General features: G+C 45.5%; 1 protein-coding gene and 1 long non-coding RNA gene across 8 annotated transcripts in view; one reads left to right on the top strand and one right to left on the bottom strand.

The window, feature by feature from the left end:
* The window catches only part of ABHD6 (abhydrolase domain containing 6, acylglycerol lipase), a 44794-nt gene extending 33797 nt beyond the window's left edge, over nt 1–10997 (top strand). For all 7 annotated transcript variants that reach the window (XM_081184321.1, XM_081184319.1, XM_081184318.1 and 4 more), the window contains exons 7-9: nt 4118–4172; nt 5673–5773; nt 9489–10997. In XM_081184321.1, coding sequence (XP_081040447.1) covers nt 4118–4172; nt 5673–5773; nt 9489–9665 — 333 coding nt within the window. In that variant the 3' untranslated portion in view covers nt 9666–10997. The remainder of the gene's footprint in view (nt 1–4117; nt 4173–5672; nt 5774–9488) is intronic.
* On the bottom strand, nt 10791–15979 carry LOC308581752. The gene is made up of 2 exons (XR_014005248.1): nt 12668–15979; nt 10791–12405 (listed from the first exon to the last, which is right to left on the bottom strand). It is a non-coding gene; the product is annotated as an uncharacterized lncRNA (long non-coding RNA).
* Nucleotides 15980–22030: the final 6051 nt, after the last annotated feature.

Below are 22030 nucleotides of genomic sequence, written 5' to 3'. Positions count from 1 at the left end.
CCCTTAATTGGGAATCTTCTGTAGCCCCCTCACCCCCACCCCAAGGCTGTTCTTCTTAAGTCGAGGCTGGTTGCTGCCTTGGTAAACATTTGATTAAAGCAAAGTACAGTATCCACCCCCTCCTCCCGCCACCCACGATGTGGCCTCCTAATTGGTTGGCTTGTACCGATTCTGAGGTAACATGCATTTTAATGAATGAATTCCATTTGTGAATCGCTTCCTATAAAGTGCCTTAAAGCAATTTGACAACGAATACAACAGCAATAAAAACAAGAAGTGTTTCCTATGTAAAAATGAAACGATTTTCTATGTAAAGACAGTTTCAAATCTAACACATCTACAGACGGGGGTTAAAAAACAAAAACAAAATCCAGTTATAGGTCTTGTTGAAAAAAGAAGGGCTTCAATTACTATTTATGAATGAATTCTGCCCCTTTAATCCTTAAAATTTTAGTTCAGCACCTGTACAGCTGCTTCCTGGTCCCTAGGTAGGCTTGATAATAGGAAGTCCTACTTCTGGGTTAGCGCCTCCGGCAATGGCGGATTTCCTCTGATCTGGAGGAATCTGCTCTGTGGAAATCAGGGTCTGGACCGCCACGGCGAGGCGGAGACCCATCAAAAACCACAGGCGGGAGAAGCCTGTGGACGTGGGATTTGGCTGGCACCTTATGCGCCTCCCCTACTCGCGGGGAAACCCGGTTTCGGGGATCTGGAGCGACGTGGGGTGAGCGGTGCGGTGCTTCGAATCGACTGCTTCTTTCACGGAGTGAAGCCGCATTGCTGTTGCCGGAGAGCGCTGACTTTTTCCTGTGGACAATTGGACTCTAAACAACAACCCGTGAGTAGAACGGAAAATTGGATCTTTAAACTTCTTAATTTGGCATCGAAACGGGAAGGCTTCAAACAGGAAGTCCGCCTTCCTCTTTTGTAAATAGATTGAAGCAAAGACGTTGCAAGCTAAAGCCTGGAAAGTCTTTTGTAAAGGATTAAATCTCCATCGGTTGAAATTACTAAACCCCCCTTGGAAGCAGGAGAAGAGGGGGGAAATTTTAGATTGTTTAAGCCTGCAGGAGAGAGAGTGAAGAAAGATAAATCACCACCACCTGGGAACGGGCTGCCAGTAAGATTGAAGTTTTGGGAAAGTGCATTGACTGTGAATAAAACGTATGTTGACAGATAGTTAAATAAGAGAAATATATTGTTTCCATTGTTTCCTTTTGCACTTAAAAAGGAGCAAAAAAAGTAACTGAAACTCGAAACTAACTCTGTTGTTGGACCTGTGTTTAAAAGGATGGATACAAATAGAAATTGTTTCCCCTAGAGGGAGCTTTTGAAACAGTGGCAGGAGTGGAGCTGGGGAATTTTCCAGCTGCAGAGATTAAAAAGCGTGAGAACCAGAGTCTGACCTTGGATTAGAATGTTGACAGAAGAAGCTTTAGTGATTGCATTTTGCAAGACAAGTGCTTTACTGGAAAAGCTTCATGAGAAGATGGATGTGAGGATTATTAAAATTGACAATTTGGGACAAAAAATGACTGAGTCGGGACAAAAAGGGAATACTTATACAGAAATCACTCAGGAATTGACCCAGGAATCTGTTTTGACATGGCAGGCTGTGGAGAAAACGAAGGAGAATTTTGTCGAACTTCAAGTAATTCAAGTGAAGAGAGCCTCGGCCTCACAGAGGCAATTTGATGAACATAAGCTGTTGCCCTTTATGATCGAATCTAGAGAAAGCCAGACTTGGTGGGATGGAGCCCTGCTTGTAGATCCTCCTATGTAGGGATGCTCTGGCCTTTGGGAACTGGATTTGGGTCAGGGGGAGAGTGGCGTTCTGAAATATCTTTTGGATTTTAGTTCTGACTATGGAGAATGGGCTGACCTGTCGAGAGGGAATAAAGACATTGTTAGGTTGGAGTTTCCCCGAGATCTACTCCTCAACGCCAAAGGAAGGAAATTAAGAACAAGATCAGCACAAGATAAAGTAAAGTGCATGTATAAATATAAAGAAGATCTGCAGAAGGGACATGGAAGAGAGTTAAGAGCCTCGGACAGAAGGTCACCAGGTTGATGGACTATATGGTATTGATAGAAAGGACTGACAGAATCCGAGACCAGGGAGAAGAGACGGTGGAGGAAGATTGGAAAAAAGTTTAAAAAATAATAATAATAATTTTAGAGAAATGTTGTAAAATTAATGAGTATTAGAAAAATGATGGAATAAAATTATATGGCTTTAGTAGAAATGTTATAAGGAGTTAAGTACAAATAAGTTTTAGGGTTTTAATGGTAAGATAAGGTTAAAATTAAATTAAGATAATTAAATGACAGAAAATAGTGAAAGGTGGAAAGGATTTGCTGGAATAATTAATAACTAGAATACAAAAAGGGAGGTGTGAGGAGGTCAATGAAACAGGTTAACGAAAGATAAAGATATGGAAATATTGGATTTGTTTTTAACTGTTTTTGATTTCGTTTTTGTTTTGATGTATTGTTTTTTTTGCTTTTTTGTATGTATTGTAGTGTGTTGATTTGTGCTGTTTGTTTTTTCTCTTTCTTTTTTCTCTTTTTCTTTAATTCTTAAACTTTTAATAAATATTATTTTTTTAAAAAAAGATAATAGGAAGTCCTATTTTTTTCCAACTTAAAAAACAAAACCCACCGTGAATCAGTACCTCAGTCACAAATAAACTGTACAAATTGTAACACTTGGAAATTAACACACTCTTGTATACCTCGTGTTTAGCTTTCTGGTTTCTGAGCTTCAGATATAAATCCTTATCTCAAAATCCATGAGGTCTAGCGGATTTTGAAAGCCATGGATTTGAACCTAACCCATGGTGTACTGATAAATTTGAAAGTGTAGGACCTCATCACAACAGCCTCCAAGGAGAGTCCAGGTTATCTAACACACACTCACGCAACATAGCAAGGGACAGCCCTACTTTTAGCACAATGGCCAATATAACAGGATTAGCACAACTGCAGCCCTATACGCAGCCTCCTGGGAGTGTTCTCTGCTGAACTCAGCGCCACTTGCTTCAGATTGTGTTTTAAATTTTCATCTGGTTGGTATTGCTTTCCTTCTCCACAGCATCAATTCTTCCCCACCTTTCTCAAGCTCTGTGCTGAATGTTCCTTAGTAGCCATGTGGGTGTTTGTACAGAGAGCAGATAGATACCGAGGTGCTATATGCAAGATATGATTTTTAAAATTGGGAAGAACAAGTGAAATGGATGTGGTGTGTGTGTGTGTGTGCAGCCTGTTCTGAAGAACCAAGCTTTCCCTGACAGGGAAACCTGATTTCCCTTGAAGTCTGAGCTGCGTGGGTTTACACAGGGCAAGCAAAGTGCGAAACAATTGCTTTAAAAATTGTGCAGAGCTGTGATTCATCCTCCCCTCGGCGATCTTTCCGAAGCAGGATTCTAACTTTCTCTATGTGGAAGATGTGCCTCCTTTCCCCTTACAGCTTGGATGAGGAACCTGAGGCCCTTCACCTTCCCCCCTCCCTAGCCAGCGTGCCTAGTGGTTGGGGACAATAGGAGTTGTAGTCCAGCAACTTCTGGAAGGCCTCAGGTTCCCCTGCCGTGCCCTACAGATTTGTAATCTTTAGTTTGAGTGCGTTCCATGCTGGCTCTCTTCCTTCTAGCAGCCCCAAAGCTTGTTTGCCCAGGTTCCCTGCCTCTACTTGCTGCAGTGCGTCTCCAAGCGGGTTTACTCCTTGGCTGCTTTGTGCAATGCTCAAGTGTTCAAGAGTCCTGATTGCCAGCATGGATTCTGTGGTGTGTCCAGAAAACCGCTCCTACTGGGAAAGAGAGGGGGAGCAGATGGACACGGTGTGCTTGCCCTGTTACGTAACATAGGGGCGTAATAAGAGCCCTGCTTGTTCAGGCCAGGGGCCTGTCTGGTCCAGCATCATGCTGTCTCACAGTGCCCAACCAGATGCATGTGGGAAGCCTGCCAGCAGGACCTGAGCACAGCAACACTCTCCCCACCTGGTGTGGAGAAGCACGATGCCTCTGACAGTGGAGGCAGAGTATAGCCATAGTGGCTAGAAGCCCCTGAGAGCCTTGCCCTCCACAAGCCATTCTTCTAAGACGCCATTATGTGTTTGTAGATCCTGCAGGGCCTCGTTGATGTCCGCATCCCGCACAATGACTTCTACCGCAAATGTAAGTGCATCATGTCATTTCTCTAGCTTGGGATTGGAATTGGTGCTGGCCGCTTCTGTTATCTGAAGGTGCAGGCTACACCGTGGGTCAAATGCTTGCCTGCTCCCCCCACTCCCCATGGTGTGATTTGGTTTTAAGGCCCATGGGACGGCAGCTTGGCCCAGTATTGAAGCAGCACACCTGTTAAAAACGTCTTTAAGGAAATGAAACAGTGGGGATCGCTGAGGCTTTGTGTATGCCACCATAGGAACAAAAGGAGAACTCCTCTGCCTCAGACCAAAGGTGCACCCGGTCTTATTTTATTTATTTTATTTTATTATTTTATTGTTGCCAACAGCAGCCAGCCATATACCCTTGGGAAGTTTACAGGCCAGAAACTAACCTCATGGTCATACACAGAGATGGAGAGAACCTCTGGCCCTCCAGAATCAGTCGGACCACAGCTGCATTCACACGTGGGGTTTACTGCATTAGTTCAACTGTTTGTAAGGCTAGCGCTTCGGCCCCACTTTCTAACATTCTTTCCACAGTGTGTACGCCTGTTCCACTGCTTCACCACCACCATGTTGCAGTGAACGTCATTGACACATGTAATTTCTCTATGCTGTCCTTCTCCCTCTAAGTTCTGCCATTCTTTTAGGCTATACCTTTTGGGCATGACTTGCCGTGCTGAAATAACAAGGCACGTTTATGTCAGGCCAAAAACAAACAAGCCCCAAAGCATGGACAGGGAGCACCGTGCATGCCGCCTCACGACTTGTCACGTGAGCCACTGGAGTGTGATCCTGTGGAAAAGGCCGGAAGATTGTCATGCAGAACTCCCACAATTTTCTGGGTTGCGGGGCCTGCAAACTGATTTATTTTTTCTGGGGCTGATGGGGATTGTGGGAGACCACAAGTTCCCCATTCCTGCCATGCCAGACACTTTCCCCTGGAATCGAGTATGATCAACAGCCTCCTGGATCTTGAGGTTCTGTTTGACTGTTGTGTCTCACAGCAGAGGTTTGGAATTGCAGGCACATAGCTTAGGGGTGGAGAACCTGTGGTCCTCCAGATAAAATTAGACTCCAAACCCTATCAATCACAGCCAGCATGGTCAGTGGTCAGGGATGATGGGAGTTGTAGTCCAGCAACTTCTGCAGGGGCACAGATTCCCACCTATGGCCTAAACTATATGGGGAAGTATTGGGTGGCGAAGAACAGGACGTGGGGATGCAGATTTTGACTTTGAAGAAAGGGAACTTCCTCCAAAGGCTTTTGTGCACATCCCTCTCTGGCCAGGAAGGTTTTCCTTTTGTTATTTATGCTGTGGGAACTCTTTTTCTTCTTTCAGCGGTTTCATTGACCCAAACTACATGATGGTTTTCTTCGGGCGGGGAGATAGAAGTAAAAGGTTAAAAAACCCAGCTCGTTAAAATTTGAGTTGTGTGCAATGAAGCTGAGCTAGACTGATTTTTTCCCCTCTCTCCTCCTCCTCCTCCTTTTTCCTCTTCTGGAAAGTGTTTTTTGAGATTGCAGATGAGAAGTCCGTCAACTCGCTTTATGAAAACATGAGCAAGATCAAAGCTGCAACGCAGATCATCTGGGGAAAGCAAGATCAGGTGCCTCAGCCAATTTGTTTCTGCTTCCTTCTCCTCTTCTCTCCTTAGTGCAACATATAAAGATAAATTAGAACAGCAGAGTAACCAATAGGGAGAGCAGGCAGATAATGACGGGAACTTAAAAATTAGCAAACGTGCTATATAGTGTAAGACCAAGCCCCACCTCATCAGATTAGAAAAGCTGCATTTGCACCTGTCTTCTACCACTCATTTTCCTGCTATGTAATGTGTGAGAACGAAAGATCCCTGCCTGCTCAAGTGGACTTTTGTCTTGATTAAATGTAGTGGGAGATGAGGGGATGATATTGGATGAGAGAATCGCACATAGAGCCAGAGGAGAATTTTGTTGGTCCACATTTTTAAAGAGACAGACTTGCCTTGTGCAGATTAGAACACCATTATTCTTTGGATTTCCCCCTTCTAAAAAAACTTAATGAAATGTCTAAAAATAAAAATGCATTTTTGGGTGACATACATTTAGAAATGCATACGCTGAAGTAAAATATGTACCGTGTTTTTCGCCCTATAGGACGCACCGGCCCATAGGACGCACCTAGTTTTTTTTTGGGGGAAATCAAGGGAAATGTTTTTATTTCTCCCCCCCCCCCCAGGTTTGCGCAGAAGAGCGCTCCGTCTCCCTCTTCTGCCTTCAGGGACAGCTTGCCCCGCTGTCCCCCGAGTTTGTGGGGCTGGCGGGGGGAGAAGCAAGCTTGCTTCTCTCCCCCCCCCCGCAGCCTCCAGATCAGGTCGGGGAATAGCGGGGTGGCGGCGCTCCGCCTCCCCGCTATCCCCAGAGCTTGTGGGGCTAGACCAGGTCTGGGAATAGCGGGGTGGCGGCGCTCCACCTCCCTGCTATCCCCCGAGCTTGTGGGGCTGGCGGGGGGGGGGGAAGCAGGCTTGTTTCTCCCCCTGCCAGCCTCCAGATCAGGTTGGGGAATAGCGGGGTGGCGACGCTCCGCCTCCCCGCTATCCTGAAAGCTTGTGGGACTGGCAGGGCCCCGCCAGCCTCCAGATCAGGTCGGGGAATAGCGGGGTGGCGGCGCTCCGCCTCCCCACTATCCCGCGAGCTTGTGGGGCTGGCGGGGGGGAGAAGCAAGCTTGCTTCTCCCCCCCCCCGCCAGCCTCCAGATCAGGTCGGGGAATAACGGGGTGGCGGCGCTCCGCCTCCCCGCTATCCCCCGAGCTTGTGGGGCTGGCAGGGGGGAGAAGCAAGCTTGCTTCTCCTCCCCCCAGCCTCCAGATCAGGTCGGGGAATAGCGGGGTGGTGGCGCTGCGCCTCCCCGCTGTCCCCCGAGCTTTTGGGCTGCAGGCTGCTGCCCGCAAGCCTTGCAAGCCCGCTGGGCTTGCAAGACTTGCAGATAGCTTCCTGAAGCCTGGAGAGCGAGAGGGGTCGGTGCGCACCGACCCCTCTCGCTCTCCAGGCTTCAGCGAAAGCCTGCATTCGCCCCATAGGATGCACACACATTTCCCCTTCATTTTTGGAGGGGAAAAAGTGCCTCCTATAGAGCGAAAAATACATATTTAAATACAAGTTTTATAAAGTTAAAAATAATATTCATGGGACAGAACTTGCTTTTTAATGAATGCGTGCATTCAAACTGCAATTGTTCCTCTAACAGAGCTACAATTCCCAGCACCATTAACTGACTATAGTTCCCATGATTCTTTGGGTTGTATGTTTGTGTGCTATAAAAATATGGAGCATACACAGTCTCAAGGTGCAAATCGACTGATCTGCCCATTCCTTCTCCATTGGACACGCCAAACTCTTACATGTGCTCAAAGATTTCCCCATTCATTTCGGCAGAGGTAGCAGACCCGTGCGCATATTCCTGTGTATACAAATTTGCTGGCCCCATTGAATTGAATGGGAATGTTGTGCTCCCACACCTGTACAAAATGGTTGGATGAGGGATGAGTGAGGGTTGTATGATTTTTTTTTAAAAAAAGGTTGTGCCGAATACCAATTCACCCCGAGTTCCAAATGTGTTTTGAGAAAAGGTACCATTAGCACGAGATCTGTAAGTTAGCGAGAGAGAGACGTTGCCATGACAACTAAAAAGGGGAACTGTTCTACGATTTGCTGGCACAGTTAAGAAGAAAGCTGAAAAATGTTAACTACGGGAAGGAAATGAGGGGAATGTGAAGAAATTATCAGTGAGTAGGAGGAGGAAATGATTGTGTATGGAGGAGCACCGGTGGGGGGGGGGAATGGGGATGGAGGGCAAAGCTGAATATAAGCAAGGCTGATTTGGATGAGCAGGTACAGGAATTGGTTTGGGGGCTAAGGATATGTGGTGTTCAGAAAGCCTCCAACAATCGTATCCTATTTCCTGCTGGTAGTTGATCTCTTTCTCTTCTCCCCCAGCATTCATGTCCCTAGTTGCTGAGCAACTGCAGCAATGCTGGAGCTGGTACAAATCAGCCCTGCAAGCTGAGATATTTTTGGTCCATAAGAGTTGACCATGATGAGCTGCTTCAAATGTCAAGAAGTTCCAACACTGACAGCCATTCTCATGAGACCGATAGGCAGTTTTAACATTTGTCCACGACGCTCTGTGTGTTTGTTCGTGGGGAAACGGTAGCTCACTGTGGTTTCTGTGTATGCTCATGTGCTTATGCCACACACACAGAATGAAGTAGCGTGATTGTTGAATGGGGCAGTCCTTAGCTACAGATCTGCAGGCAAGGAGGAAATGTGTGGGGAACTGAGGGCAGGGCAGAGGTCTTGGGAGATAGGGGTGGAGCAGGAGACAGATCTGTGTGAGATTTCTTACTGCATGAAGTCTTCCTGTGCTTTGGCACCATAGAAATGAACTGTCATCAGGAAAAAACGAATGTGGGTTGATGCAAATCTGGGGGATACACCAATACAGTGTTTGGGTTATATATTAAATTCAGGTTTAGTGCTCAGCTGCCGGGAGTGTGAGTGTGTGTCTTCTTTGGTTTTGCATCCCCATTATTGTTGGTTACCTCCTCCAGTTTGGTCGAGTGTTGCTCGGCTAATGTTTTCATATGGGCCAAACTAACCACAGCACAACTGGATCAGTTAGCAGTTGTGTGAATGCAAGAGTGAATGGTAAGAGTGTGGGGGCCCTGATCAGAACCTGGGATGCAGCTTTGACACCTCCTCTGCAATCCAAATAAAGATCACATACACCCCCCCAAACCCCCCCACATGCCCTTGCTATTTGTATTGGGCGTTCCATTAGAGCCAACTTTGTTTAAACGTCAGTCTTAATCAAAACAAAACGCGCCATCCTCAAGAGGCACATTATATCACAATGCTAGCCCTTATTGAATGCTTCTTCTGACAGTTTTTCTGATCCAGGCCAAGGAACTGAGCAAAAGGTAGCCCTCTGCTTCCCCTTTGGCATGTTTCCACGGTCTTTGACAAGCATGTCATGCACATGAGTGAAGAAGAAGAAGAAGAGTTTGGATTTGATATCCCGCCTTTCACTCCCTTTAAGGAGTCTCAAAGCGGCTAACATTCTCCTTTCCCTTCCTCCCCCACAACAAACACTCTGTGAGGTGAGTGGGGCTGAGAGACTTCAAAGAAGTGTGACTGGCCCAAGGTCACCCAGCAGCTGCATGTGGAGGAGCGGAGACGCGAACCCGGTTCCCCAGATTACGAGACTACCGCTCTTAACCACTACACCACACTGGCTCACCACACCAGTTCCTCTTTTGTTGAATCCTTTTTCTCCTCGTCTAGGTCCTAGATGTTTCAGGAGCGGACATCCTAGCAAAATCGATTCCTGGATGTCAGGTACACATTCTGGAAAACTGTGGACACTCGGTAGTCGTGGAACGGCCCAGGAAGACGGCAAAGCTCCTCCTGGAGTTTTTAGCTACGGTACAGAATATGGATCACAATAAGAAGCTGGCTTGAACCGCCCACTGTCAAGTTGAACCCTTAAGCTAGATGTTTCAGTTATGATGAAATACTGCTGATTTGATCAATTCTCAGGGGTCTCATACAGAACTTGGTGGCTGTGCCAAAATCCCTGAAGAAACCAGATTAATTGATATATTTAATTTGTAGGACCGTCAGTGAGGTGGCTCATGGGATACTGAGTCCAATAAAGTCCAATAAAGTTTACATTATCCAGATATTTTGGGTGTAGTAAAAGAGCCATCAGATTTATGACTCTTAATTTTTTCGTTCAGGCACTTTCCGTCTATTTTTTGATAACGTTTCCCACTCCTTTCTATCCAACTTGGGCTAGATAACATGCATGCTAGCTAGACAGAGTCGGGAGAGCCTCTGACCTATCTTACCTTGCCAGAAATGTACCCATTTCTTAGACTGTCTTTGGTAATTTTTCATTGAATTGTAAATCTAGTAACATGAGAAGAAGCTGGAAGAAGGACAGATCTTTCAGATTCTTTCTGACTTTAGTGAATTTCTTTGCGAAGTTCCTGAATTATCCGGAAAGTATGTACCCTGCATATCCATTGGCCTTTACCTTTAGCATACATGTAATATAATTATTTATATATTAACTAGACTATGACCTCAGTTCAGAAAATTCTATATCACAGAATGTACTGGCCACTCCTAGGTTTATGCAGCTGTGTTATGTGATCTAGCATAATATCTGGCTAATTGGAATGTAGATGCCAATGATATTCATCTTGAAACATATAGGAAAAATCAGTAAGGAGCAAAACTTCATAGACTGAGAGCGAAGGGATGTTCCTGCCTCTTAGTATATATGGCCTTGCATGATAAACAATTGTTACAAATGATTCTTAGGATCCAGGTGGTTGCTAAAGTGCTGTTTATGTTGCTCATCAATTTATGATTTCAGCAGAGAAGGAAGGCAATGCATAAAATTTTAAGGGCACGGAAGTTTTGGAGAATCTGCAACTCTGCAATGTTTACACTGATTTATTATGGATGAGTTTTTGTATCCCTCAAGAGCTCCGTTTCTTATGTATGTACTGCCTTAATAGTCAGTAATGCTGAAATAATTGGTATAATCTGATTTGAATCAGGAAAGGTTTTTTATGGTTGTAGTATTCAAACAATTTTGGGGTAACTGGTTTCGGGATTCAGACTCAAGGGGGAAATTCACTGACTATGTACTAAACAAACACACACACACACACACAGAGCTTAGGTCTACTGAAATCAACAGGACTGTTCCTGATTCAAGCGGTTAGCATATTCCCTGTGAAAAGTGATCTTTCTGTGCAGTTAATAAACCAAGCGGAGCCATTTCTGGAGCCATTTTTTTCCATCTAGATGGGACTTTCTCCAAGCAATAATGCTGTATGTAGATAGATGCACAAGTGATCCAATTCAGGTTAAAGTTGGGATGAGCTGTTTTCTCAGCTCTTTTCTTAATTGTTTGTTCTGCTGAGTTATTTTGATGTAAATAATTGAGTTTCTTAATGAATTCTGTGAATTCTGTGAATGGTAATGTCTTGGCTGGGAGGGGAGGGGGGGAATGTCTACATGTAAAAATAAAATCTAATTAGGGTACTCTAAAGTGAATTATTTATCAGATGCATTTTCAAGTTTATTGGACCAGAGCTTAGAAAATATGATCAGCCTTCCTTCTTCTAGGTATTTGTACTCATTTGCAGTTCCAGCTCTTTAGCTGAGTGAAATTTCTGAACCAGGTTTGTTTCATCTTCTTATTTGTGATGCTCCTTTTTTAAAAACCCAAACCAAACCAAAACAAAAAACCCACACACATTAATGAGGTTTCTGAAAATCTCCCATACCAAGAAACACACAGCAAACATCGTTGTCGAGTCTACAGTAGCTATAATTTACAGTGAGTGGTATGGGTACTTAGGCAATAGTGTAGTGGTTGGGAACTTGTGGCTCCCCAACAGTTGTTGGACTCCAGTTCCCATCAACCCCAATTGGCATGGCCAACAGCCAGGGATGATGGGAGTTGAAGTTCTGCATCATCTGGAAGGCCATAGTTTCCCCATCCCTGCTTGTAGCCTATTGTACGCTTACTCCAGAGTATCCCTAATAAGTCAGTGGATCCATTCCAAAGTATGCTGATTACATATTGCAACTTCAGAATAATTTTGTAGGCACACTTTGGTTCTCAGCATTCCTTCTGCTTTTCTGTGGGGCTGCTGAGTTCATGGGACCATAATGTAGTTGTATGGCTACTCCATTTCTTCCCCAGATGTAAGTGCTAAAGGTATGGTTTCTTCTAATTTGTAAGTATTTGTGTATTCTAAACTTGCATTTATGACTGCCGTAGTACCTTTTGAAACGTGATACATAGCATCCCTGTGTTTGAGCCATTGCTGGTCTATCTCTTGCACAGGTGGGGGAAGGAAACTTTCCACCTTTTTATTCCAGGGGATCGGGAAAATGTGTGCTTTTATCCAGTAATTGCTTGATCAACATTGCTGCAACTGATGGAAATAAAAACAAAGGGTGGTATCCAACTAAGACATACTTAGAGCAGACTTGCTGGAATTAATGGACACGACTAACTTAAGTACATGGATTTCAGTCAGTCTGCTCTGAGTAGGACTTGGTCATCTACCACTCAAAGAGACTGGCATCTTAATGCCTACAAAAACCAGAGGAGTTAGAATTTTATTTTATTTTGGTACGGCTTTCAGAAGTCAGTGTCATGTCGGCAAAAGGACTTACTGTATTTTTCGCTCTATAAGACGCACCGGACCATAAGACGCACCCAGTTTTTGGAGGAGGAAAACAAGAAAAAATAATATGCTGAATCTCAGAAGCCAGAACAGCAAGAGGTATCGCTGCGCAGTGAAAGCAGCAATCCCTCTTGATGTTCTGGCTTCTGGGATAGCTGTGCAACCTCTATTCACTCCATAAGACGCACAAACATTTCCCCTTACTTTTTGGGAAGGAAAAAGTGAGTCTTATAGAGCAAAAAATACGGTAATTAAAATGTAAACTGAAAGAAAGCTCTAGTTCTCTTTTAAATGTTTTCATAATACTGGGACCTTATTCAGTTTGCAATTCACCCCCTCCAAACTAAATATCCACACGCTAGAGATAGTCTTGATATGCTAAAATGCTTGTTTTTATGCTTGGATTTAAAAGAGAATGTGAGTGCATGTGTGAATGGACAGCAAGTGCAAAGACGGGGAGAAACAGAGGAAGGAGTCTCCAGAGACTGGCACTGCACCCCTACAGGGATGTAAGCCTTGGCAAAGGCCCATTGATGCCAGCCTCTGGAAACAGTTCTGAGTAAATGGCACCCTGTTTGTAGGCAAATGGATCATCTACATCCAAACCTGTTTAATTCTATTCCCTTCTTAGGCCATTCAGGTAAAGAAATGTGGAGGCACTTCCAGACTGCCTCTTATTTGGGGGTGGGATTCCATTGCATTCAAGCAAATTAAAGGTGATGTGGAGGTCATGTGCAACAAACTGATTTCCCTCCAAAGATCAGGCTTTTGCAATAAGGAAAGTGACAGGTGAAATATACTCGGAATCGAGAGTGGATTTCATGCTCTTTATTCAGCTCACAGTGGTGAGGAGGAATGGAAGTTCCCCCAGAATGTCTGCTTTATATACATTATTTACGCAATGGGCCCCACGTGATTGGCTAATTCCGGGATTCACCTGTAGGCCAATCAGGTTGCGGATTCACTTCCACCTGGAGCTGGATTGGGTGGCTCCTGTGGACCAGTCAGACTGCTGCATTCTGAACTCTGTTGTTCTAGGACCAATCAGACTGCTGCCTTTTGGATCCTATTCAACTCAGTACATAACAACAGGGAAATGCATTGGAGCACACGGGATAGCATTTCCTTTGAAGCAACGTTGTTGAACCTCCCCACAAGCAAATCGTAGCAAATGCTCATTAAATAAGAAACATTGTCTAGCTTTCCGCAAGCAAATCCAGATGGATGTTCAATGCAAGCGCCACTGGACTATGCTTAGTTAAAAAGCAAGGTCCAAATACTCACAAAAAAGTTATTGACGCTCAGGAATAACGCATAACCTTCACTGAAGAATCTCTCTTGTGAAATGGTAGCACTTCAGTACTGTGGCAAAACAGGATATTTGGGTTTAATGCACCCCAGGGGGGAAAAGTGACCGAGAATAATTCTTACTCTGGGTGTGTCCCTGTTGCAGAACTTGCTGCAAGTCTTTTATGAGAGAGAAATGGGCATATTGCTTTACTGAGATCAGTAAACAGAGGAACCAGCAACATCTCTCTCCCCACCATTGTCTGGTTTTAAATCCCCGTGGCTGTGGCGCTTATATTAGTGATCCTTATGGGGATGCTGAGCTAAATTTTGCATCAAATAGCATAACGTGTTCAGCCTATTAGAGCAGGGATGGAAATTCTGTCTGTGTCTGTTAGCGGCTTTTTGCTCCATACGAGTCCTCTCTTGTAATTAAAGTGATCACAATAGATTTAATCCTTAACTGTTGTTATTCATATATGCACTGCTAAGTGCTTAATGAGAAGCTGTCCAGTTCACCAGTGACAATGAAGGGGCTTAGATTTTTTTCAGGCTGGAGCATGTAACTGTTTAAAGGCCTGCCTCATACAATTTATTTAAGCATGACATCACCTTCACCTCTGTTTCACCTTTCTTGCTGTTCCAAGACTGGGCTTTATTACAGCCCTCTTGCAACTTGCAGTGTGTGTGTGTGTGTGTGTGTGTGTGTGTGTGTGTGTGTGTGTGAGAGAGAGAGAGAGAGAGAGAGAGAGAGAGAGAGAGAGAGAGAGATTTGCTTTCTCCTGTTTTCCAAAGTGGCTGCACTTCTCTAGAGCTAACCATCCCCATATGACATTTCAGTTTGTAGAGGGACAGAAAGGTTTTAGCAGTGCATTGTTTTGAAAGCCCGAGTTAGGAAAAACCCTTGGAGGGCAGCCTTCTTCTGCCTTTGCCTTCATGATAAATTCATCATGTCTGTCCCACAACAGAAGCAGAGTTTTCTGCTCTCCTTTTAAGACGCAAGGCGCCGGGAGAACCACCCTGCATACATAAAGAACCGGTTTTTTATTTTTAAATCAATGTCATCATAAAAGTTCGTTTTTATTTGGGCGTTGTGCCATTCAGTGATGTGCAATTCATGCTCCTGCATGTTCTCTTTGGACCTCCAGCAGAACGCTGCGAGTAACTTTCTGGCTTGGGAGTTAGCAGCAAACTATCTAAACCAATATTATGGACATTAGTGAACTGTGACTCTTATATCCAGGGGCTCAGGTAGTTCTGCTAAGCTCAAGTCCTTTAAAGTGTGGTTGTTGGGTTAGAATGCATGACCCCATTTGCATGCTCTTAGTTGAATTTTAGATTCCCATAATGGGAACAGAGGAACACGGGTGGCGCTGTGGGTTAAACCGCAGAGCCTAGGACTTGCCAATCAGAAGGTTGGCGGTTTGAATCCCCGCGACGGGGTGAGCTCCTGTTGCTCGGTCCCTGCTCCTACCAAACAAGCAGTTCGAAAGCATGTCAAAGTGCAAGTAGATAAATAGGTACCGCTCTGGCGGGAAGCTAAACGGCATTTCCGTGCTCTTCTTTGGTTCGCCAGAAGTGGCTTAGTCATGCTGGCCACATGACCCGGAAACTGTACGCTGTCTCCCTCAGCCAGTAAAGCGAGATGAGCACTGCAACCCCAGAGTCGTTCGCGACTGGACCTAATGGTCAGGGATCCCTTTACCTTTAATGGGAACAGAGCAGGCTAACAGCCAGCCAGGTGTGATATTCTAGTCATACTAGTTGTTTTTTGGCTGCTACCTTTTTAATGCCTACGCTGAGCAGTCGCCCAAGGCTCTGTCTGTGCTGTCACTGCCTACGCATCAGATGTGGCCGTGCCAAAGCTTTAAGTTCCTGCTGAAACAGCTGCCATCTGGAGAATTGCCCATGCTCCTCCAAACCCTGCTTGTGTCTGACAGTGCAGGTAGAGCTCATCTCTTGCAGGAAGTTGCCACCATCTGCCCCTGCTTTAAAGAGCTGTTGCATGCATGTCATTTGGATACTTTGCGCTGCCTGCAGAGAATGTCTACCTGCATTTTGTTGCAGGGGTGTAAGTATCACCCCAACACCTGTGCAGTTCTGTAATTTTGGAAACAGTTCCATTTTCCCCATAACCTGCCCCCCTTCTCCCCATAAGCAGTTTAGCAGCTGCTAATATGCATTCTCTTGTGGGGCATACAATGTTCTTTCTCCTTCCCTCCAATTAAGAGAGACCAAGAAAGATCTGAATAATGGACACACATACCCCCCCCTCTCTCACACAGCTTCTAAAAATGTGTGTATGCCGAACAAAGCTTGACACCACAACATTTTAATAATAATAATTTTCTTTTTGTGTGTGGAACTGGGGGGCTGGATGTCATTGACTGGTTGGGGTGCAGAGGATGATGATGATGATGATGATGATGATGGTAATAATTTATTACTTATACCCTGCCTATCTGGCCAGGCCTCCCCAAACACTCTGGGCGGCTTCCAACAGAACACTAAAAACACAAGAAAACATCAAACATTAAAAACTTCCCTAAACAAGGCTGCCTTCAGATGTCTTCTAAAAATAGATAGTTGTTTATTTCCTTGACATCTGATGGGAGGGTGTTCCATGGGGGAGGCACCACTACTGAGAAGGCCCTCTGCCTGGTTCCCTGTAACCTCACTTCTCTCAATGTGGGAACTGCCAGAAGGTCCGCAGAGCTGGACCTCAGTGTCCGTGTTGAACAATGGGGGTGGAGACGCTCCTTCAGGTATACTGGGCCAAGGCTGTTTGGTGATGGGAGGAACTAGCTGGGGAGCCCTCAAAGGAAGAAGGCTTGGAACCCAAGGATTGGTGGTGGGACAATGATGAGTGGTCAGAGGGAGAAGACAGTGTCAGAAGCTGAAGAGGCAATAGGGCTGAGCGAGCTGGGGGAGTCTGTGGCAGGGAGAAGTCCAGAATCAGAGGCAGAAGCTGAAGCAAGGGAGGAAGGAGGCCAGAGGCAGAGATAAGTCCTCCTGGTGAAGAGGCACAGGTGTCTCTCCCTCCTGCTGTGACAAGCTTCCCTTCCCATTGGTGTCCCAGAACTAGAAGAGACATGAAAAGGGTGGAGGAGAGGTTGGCTTCCTCACAGGCACAGTCTCTGATTGCTTGGGGAAAACCCTGGAGAGGATGGGACTTATACGGCTGAGGAGAGGTGGGGACTTTCAATCCCAGCAACTCATCTATGGGGCAAGACCTCCTGGGGATGAACTGCTGTGCTCATTAGGCCTGAAACACTGCCAAGTCTGTGCGGATCATGCTCTTGCTAATAAAGAGTTAACTCCAACTTGCCTTGTGTGATTTACTGCTGGCTCCCCTGGGTGGGAATGATGCTCTCCCTCTCTGGCTTGGGTTGGCAGTGGCCAAGAAAACAAAGGGGTGGCAGAAAGTAACAGTGAAGGGGAAAGGGGGGTTGCCTTTGGCTCTGGCCTTGCCCACTGCTGGTTTGCAGTCTCCAGCAGATTACACATGAGGCATAATGCCTCTTGACAGAAAAAAAGATCCTCTAGAGATGGGAGAGAAATTCAATTCCATTTGCATTTAAAGGTGGACCGAAATGGTACATGAATTGAAACGCAGCCATCCTTCGAGACTCCGAATTTTGCAGTGCCGTTCTCCAGCCGAGAAATTTCTACAAGAATGCATATACTTGGGTAAAGTATCCATTAAAAATACATATTTTAGTCAAAATAACATACACAGAGGCATTATTTTGGGGATAATTGCTTTGCAAAATTGTGTATGTGAGGCACAATTGCATGCAAACGTGCCTGTTAGGAGAAAATTGCACTACAAAGCTGGTGGATTTTCATGAGGACTTAAATATATATATATATATATCCTGAAACTGATGTGGAGGACTGAACTTTAGACTCTGGTGTATGGGAAGAGAGCCTGGACATTGGCCTGTCTGTGTATTGGCTGTGATGTGAAAACATGGCGGCAGTCCATTTCTAAGAGGCCTGGGCTCAGTGGAATCTCAAAAGTGCTGCAAAATACAACCATGCAGAAAAGGAGCTCAATTGCTGTTTATAGAAAAAAAGGCTCTTCCAGTCTCATTCATTTCATTGAGGCAGATTTGAGTTTGAAAAATGGCACTTGCTCATAGAGAAGCTGTTTCCTTCATCTAGGAGGAGCAGCCTCCTGCTCTCCTGTGGTAAATTTGGATAGAAGGAAACCACATTGTTTTGCTTTGCATGGGAAGGCCTGAAGTGATGTTCCTACTCCCCTGCTGCAAAGGGCTTTTGTTGTTTATCCATTGCTTTCCCCCATGTTTGCCTTAAATGCTTATGAATATGATATATTATAATGCTCCTGAGGTGGAAGGGAAAATTAACAACAAGCTGCATTGAGACACAGAAGGTGCACATGAACCTTCCATGTAATTTCTGAGCAACACAACAACAACAACACTCTGGGCGGCTTCCAACAAAATATTAAAATACAATAGTCTGTCAAACATTAATAGCTTCCCTAAAGAGGGCTGCCTTCAGATGTCTTCTAAAAGTCTGGTAGTTGTTTTATCTCTTTGACATCTGATGGGAGGGTGTTCCACAGGGCAGGCGCCACTACTGAGAAGGCCCTCTGCCTGGTTCCCTGTAACCTTACTTCTCGCAATGAGGGAACCACCAGAAGGCCCTCGGCGCTGAACAGTGGGGGTGGAGACGCTCCTTCAGGTATACTGGGCCGAGGCCGTTTAGGGCCTTAAAGGTCAGCACCAACACTTTGAATTGTGCTTGGAAACATACTGGGAACCAGTGTAGGTCTTTCAGGACCAGTGTTATGTGGTCTCGGCGGCCGCCCCCAGTCACCAATCTACCTGCCGCATTTTTGATTAGTTGTAGTTCCTGGGTCACTTTCAAAGGTAGCCCCACGTAGAGCACATTGCAGTAGTCCAAGCGAGAGATAACTAGAGCATGCACCACTCTGGCGAGGCAGTCTGCGGGCAGATAGGGTCTCAGCCTGTATACCAGATGGAGCTGATAGACAGCTGCCCTGGACACAGAATTGACCTGCGCCTCCATGGACAGCTGTGAGTCCAAAACGACTCCCAGGTTGCGCACCTGGTCCTTCAGGGGCACAGTTACCCCATTCAGGACCAGGGAATCCTCCACACCTGCCCACCTCCTGTCCCCCAAAACAGTACTTCTGTCTTGTCAGGATTCAACCTCCATCTCGGAATTCAACATGGGGGAGGAAGGAGAGAAATTTGTAGTTCTTGTGACTGGGAAGGGAACTGAATAGGTGACAATTCTCCATGTTGCCCTTTGTGAGGGAAATGCCACAGGAACACACAAAGCTGCCTTAGAACATTGCTCCACCCGGCTCAGTGTTGTCTAGACCAACACCTTCCATCTTCAGTTCCTAAATGATGTCAGACCACAACCCCAGCCATCCCAAGCCAGTTTAACCCAATAGTCAGGGATGATGGGAGTACCTGGTTGGATCCACAGTTGAAAGAAGTCTGGTCCATAGTGACTGGCAGATATTTTCCAGCCTTTCAATGAGAAGTGTTTCCCAGATCTACCTGGAGATGCTAAGGGTGGAACCTGAGGCCTTTTTGAATGTGCTCCGCTACTGAGCTGCAGTCCTTTTCTTGCAAGGACATGTCAGTATCCTAACAATACTGCCCTGTGGTTCTCAGACACCATTAAGGAACAGAGTGCTCGGGCGACAATATGGATGGTACTTTTGCTTGACAGGATCTCTAGCCCCATCCCTTGTTTCTCAACCACTCCCTTATCAACCCACTGCAGAGAGAATTTAGCAAGACATCAGGTGGGATAAACCATTCCGAAGGCTACCCCAGTATTCTTTTAAGCAACCTGTCTTGTTGTTTTGAAAGGATTCTTGGGCTGTGATATAGCTGCTCTGTGTAGCGTTGCCAGCTGTGGTGTTCTGAAATAAGGAATGCCTGCTTTGTTCCATGGCGCATTGATGTTCTGGGGACATCTGGCTCCCCTGTGGGTCTGCACTGTCACTAGTATGTCCACCTGGCGACCAATGGCCCTGGATAAATGAGTGGCATTGGTTTCCTGTGGAGAACCCCCAACAGGAATCCAAGTTTCAGCTGAGAAATTCCTTTCTTAGTAATGATGTATTTGCATTTTGCACGCAACAAAATCTTCATCGCAAAATAACATTAGCTTTATGGGATTTTCAAAGGGGATAGCACCATCTAGAGACCACAAAGAGCAGGAAACCATGAGGCTGTGAGCTTAAGCATGAGTTGTGAAGGTGGCAGCAGAGGCAGGGGTGTGTGTGTGGGGGGGTGGGTGTTGCAAGAGCAAGCCATTTACGAGGACTTACTTTTAAGAATATGACAGTACAGTAGTAGAAAATCAGTTCTATGCCACACTCAAAGGGCTGAGAGCAAAAAGAAGGAAGGGGTGTGTGTAATCTGTTGTATAATGAAGCATAAGGACATATTCAGGCATGTTTTCAAGACCAGCAAAGAAGTCAGAAAATCCAAGCAACTAAACGGGGACTTGGAAAGAGGAAAATATATTGAGGGAAGGATATGCACCAGAGGAGTTCTAATTATTTGAAGAGCCTGGCTTCCAGTCTGATATATACTCAGAGTCGCAAAGTGATTTCATGCTCTTTATTCAGCTCAGAGTGGTGAGGAGGAATGAATGAAAGTCCCCTCAAAGTATCTGCTTTATATACATTATTTACACAATGGGCTGCACATGATTGGCTAATTCTGGAATTCTACTGTAAGCCAATCAGGTTGTGGATTCACTTATATCTGGAGCATGATTGGGTGATTCCTGCCAACCAATCATACTGCTGCATTGTTCTAGGACCAATCAGACTGCTGCAATTTGGATCCTATTGTTCTAGGACCAATCAGACTGCTTCAGTTTGGATCCTATTCAACTCAGTACATAACACAGTCGCATGGTGGAGTGGCAGAATACACTTACAGAATACACCAAATTATTTTGCTCTTTAGCCTAAAAGCAAGAATGGGGATGGGAAGATGGGAGGATCCCTGCTATTTTAGAAAGTGTGCTTGGTCTTTCTTGCCTATGCATGTATCTGTGTGTGCACATGTTCATACCCTCCAACATTCCTCAGATGAAAACAGGGACTTTTCTCACCCCCCCCCCCACCGGTGGCCTTCCTTGACTCCCAGTTTCTTGTTCCCTGCCCCCATAGACAATTTCCTATCAGAGGAAAGGCACCACTGCACCAATGGGACACAGCACACACTCCCTCCCCCGTCCTGAGAAAATCCCTTAATCCCAATTTTATTTTATTTTATTCCTTAGCAGATTTTTAAAAAAGAAATGTGCACACCAATAAATAAATTTTAGAAAGGGACAAGATTAGACAGAGATGCACAAAGCTTTTAAAAATAAATAAATAAACAAAACCCAAGACTCCCTGAGCTCTGCTCTGCTTCCTCTTTCTTCCTGCCCTCTGCCTACCCCTCAGAGCTGGTGTGTCCCATGGGGTTAACAGCCTCTCCTCCTCGCCTGCTCTCCAGCAGCTGCTATGGAGGGAGGAGGCCGGCAGCCACCAAGAGGCAACAGGATGCTCCCTCACAGCCATGACCACCACCACTGTCATCGCCACCTGAGCTCAGCAGAGGCAGCACTGGCAGGGGAAACTGGGGCATTCTGGGATCAAATCAGAAGCTGGGGTGGCTTTCATAATTCTGGGACGGTCCCTGGAAAATAGGGACACTTGGAGGGTATTGCGTGTGTGTCTGCCCAGATAATAATTTGCTGATTCTTCTTGTGACGGTAAAGGGGCTGCAAACCCCAGAGACAGAGGAGCCAGTTTTTTTGGAGGGATGCTTGCTGGAAGACTGTTGGGAAGTCCTTACAGAGCTGGCTCTCACACAGCGGCTGTGTCACTCCCATGCAGCCTCCCGTCATTTTGGTGAACAATGCAGAAGAGTAGCTTTTGTGCTTCTTGAGGCTGCACCTGAAGGCATGATGTAATGCTGAAATGTTCATCGCTTTGCATGTTTTCGCTGGGAAGTGATTCGCTCGTAAACAAACCCTTCAGCTGCTCCTGAGCACACCACTTCATCTACAACATTTCCTTTAAAAAAATGTTATCTGACAGCATGGCCATCTCCCGGCAGAAGGCTAATCCAGCTGTCTTGCTTTCTGCTAGAACCAGGCTTGCGCAGTTTGATTGCTGCTAGCAAAGCCCTGCAAACAGCATCATTTATTTGGAAGAAAGAACAGCCGTATTTGGAACGGCTTGAAGGAACTGTGAAGGCACAGAGGAATTTCAACACAAGACCTTTTACTGGAGAGCAAATG

The sequence above is a fragment of the Podarcis bocagei genome (assembly GCF_964188305.1).
Source record: "Podarcis bocagei genome assembly, chromosome: 2".
Taxonomy (NCBI): domain Eukaryota; kingdom Metazoa; phylum Chordata; class Lepidosauria; order Squamata; family Lacertidae; genus Podarcis; species Podarcis bocagei.
Note: the sequence above shows the minus strand (reverse complement) of the source record. Positions and strands in the feature narration are given on the sequence as shown.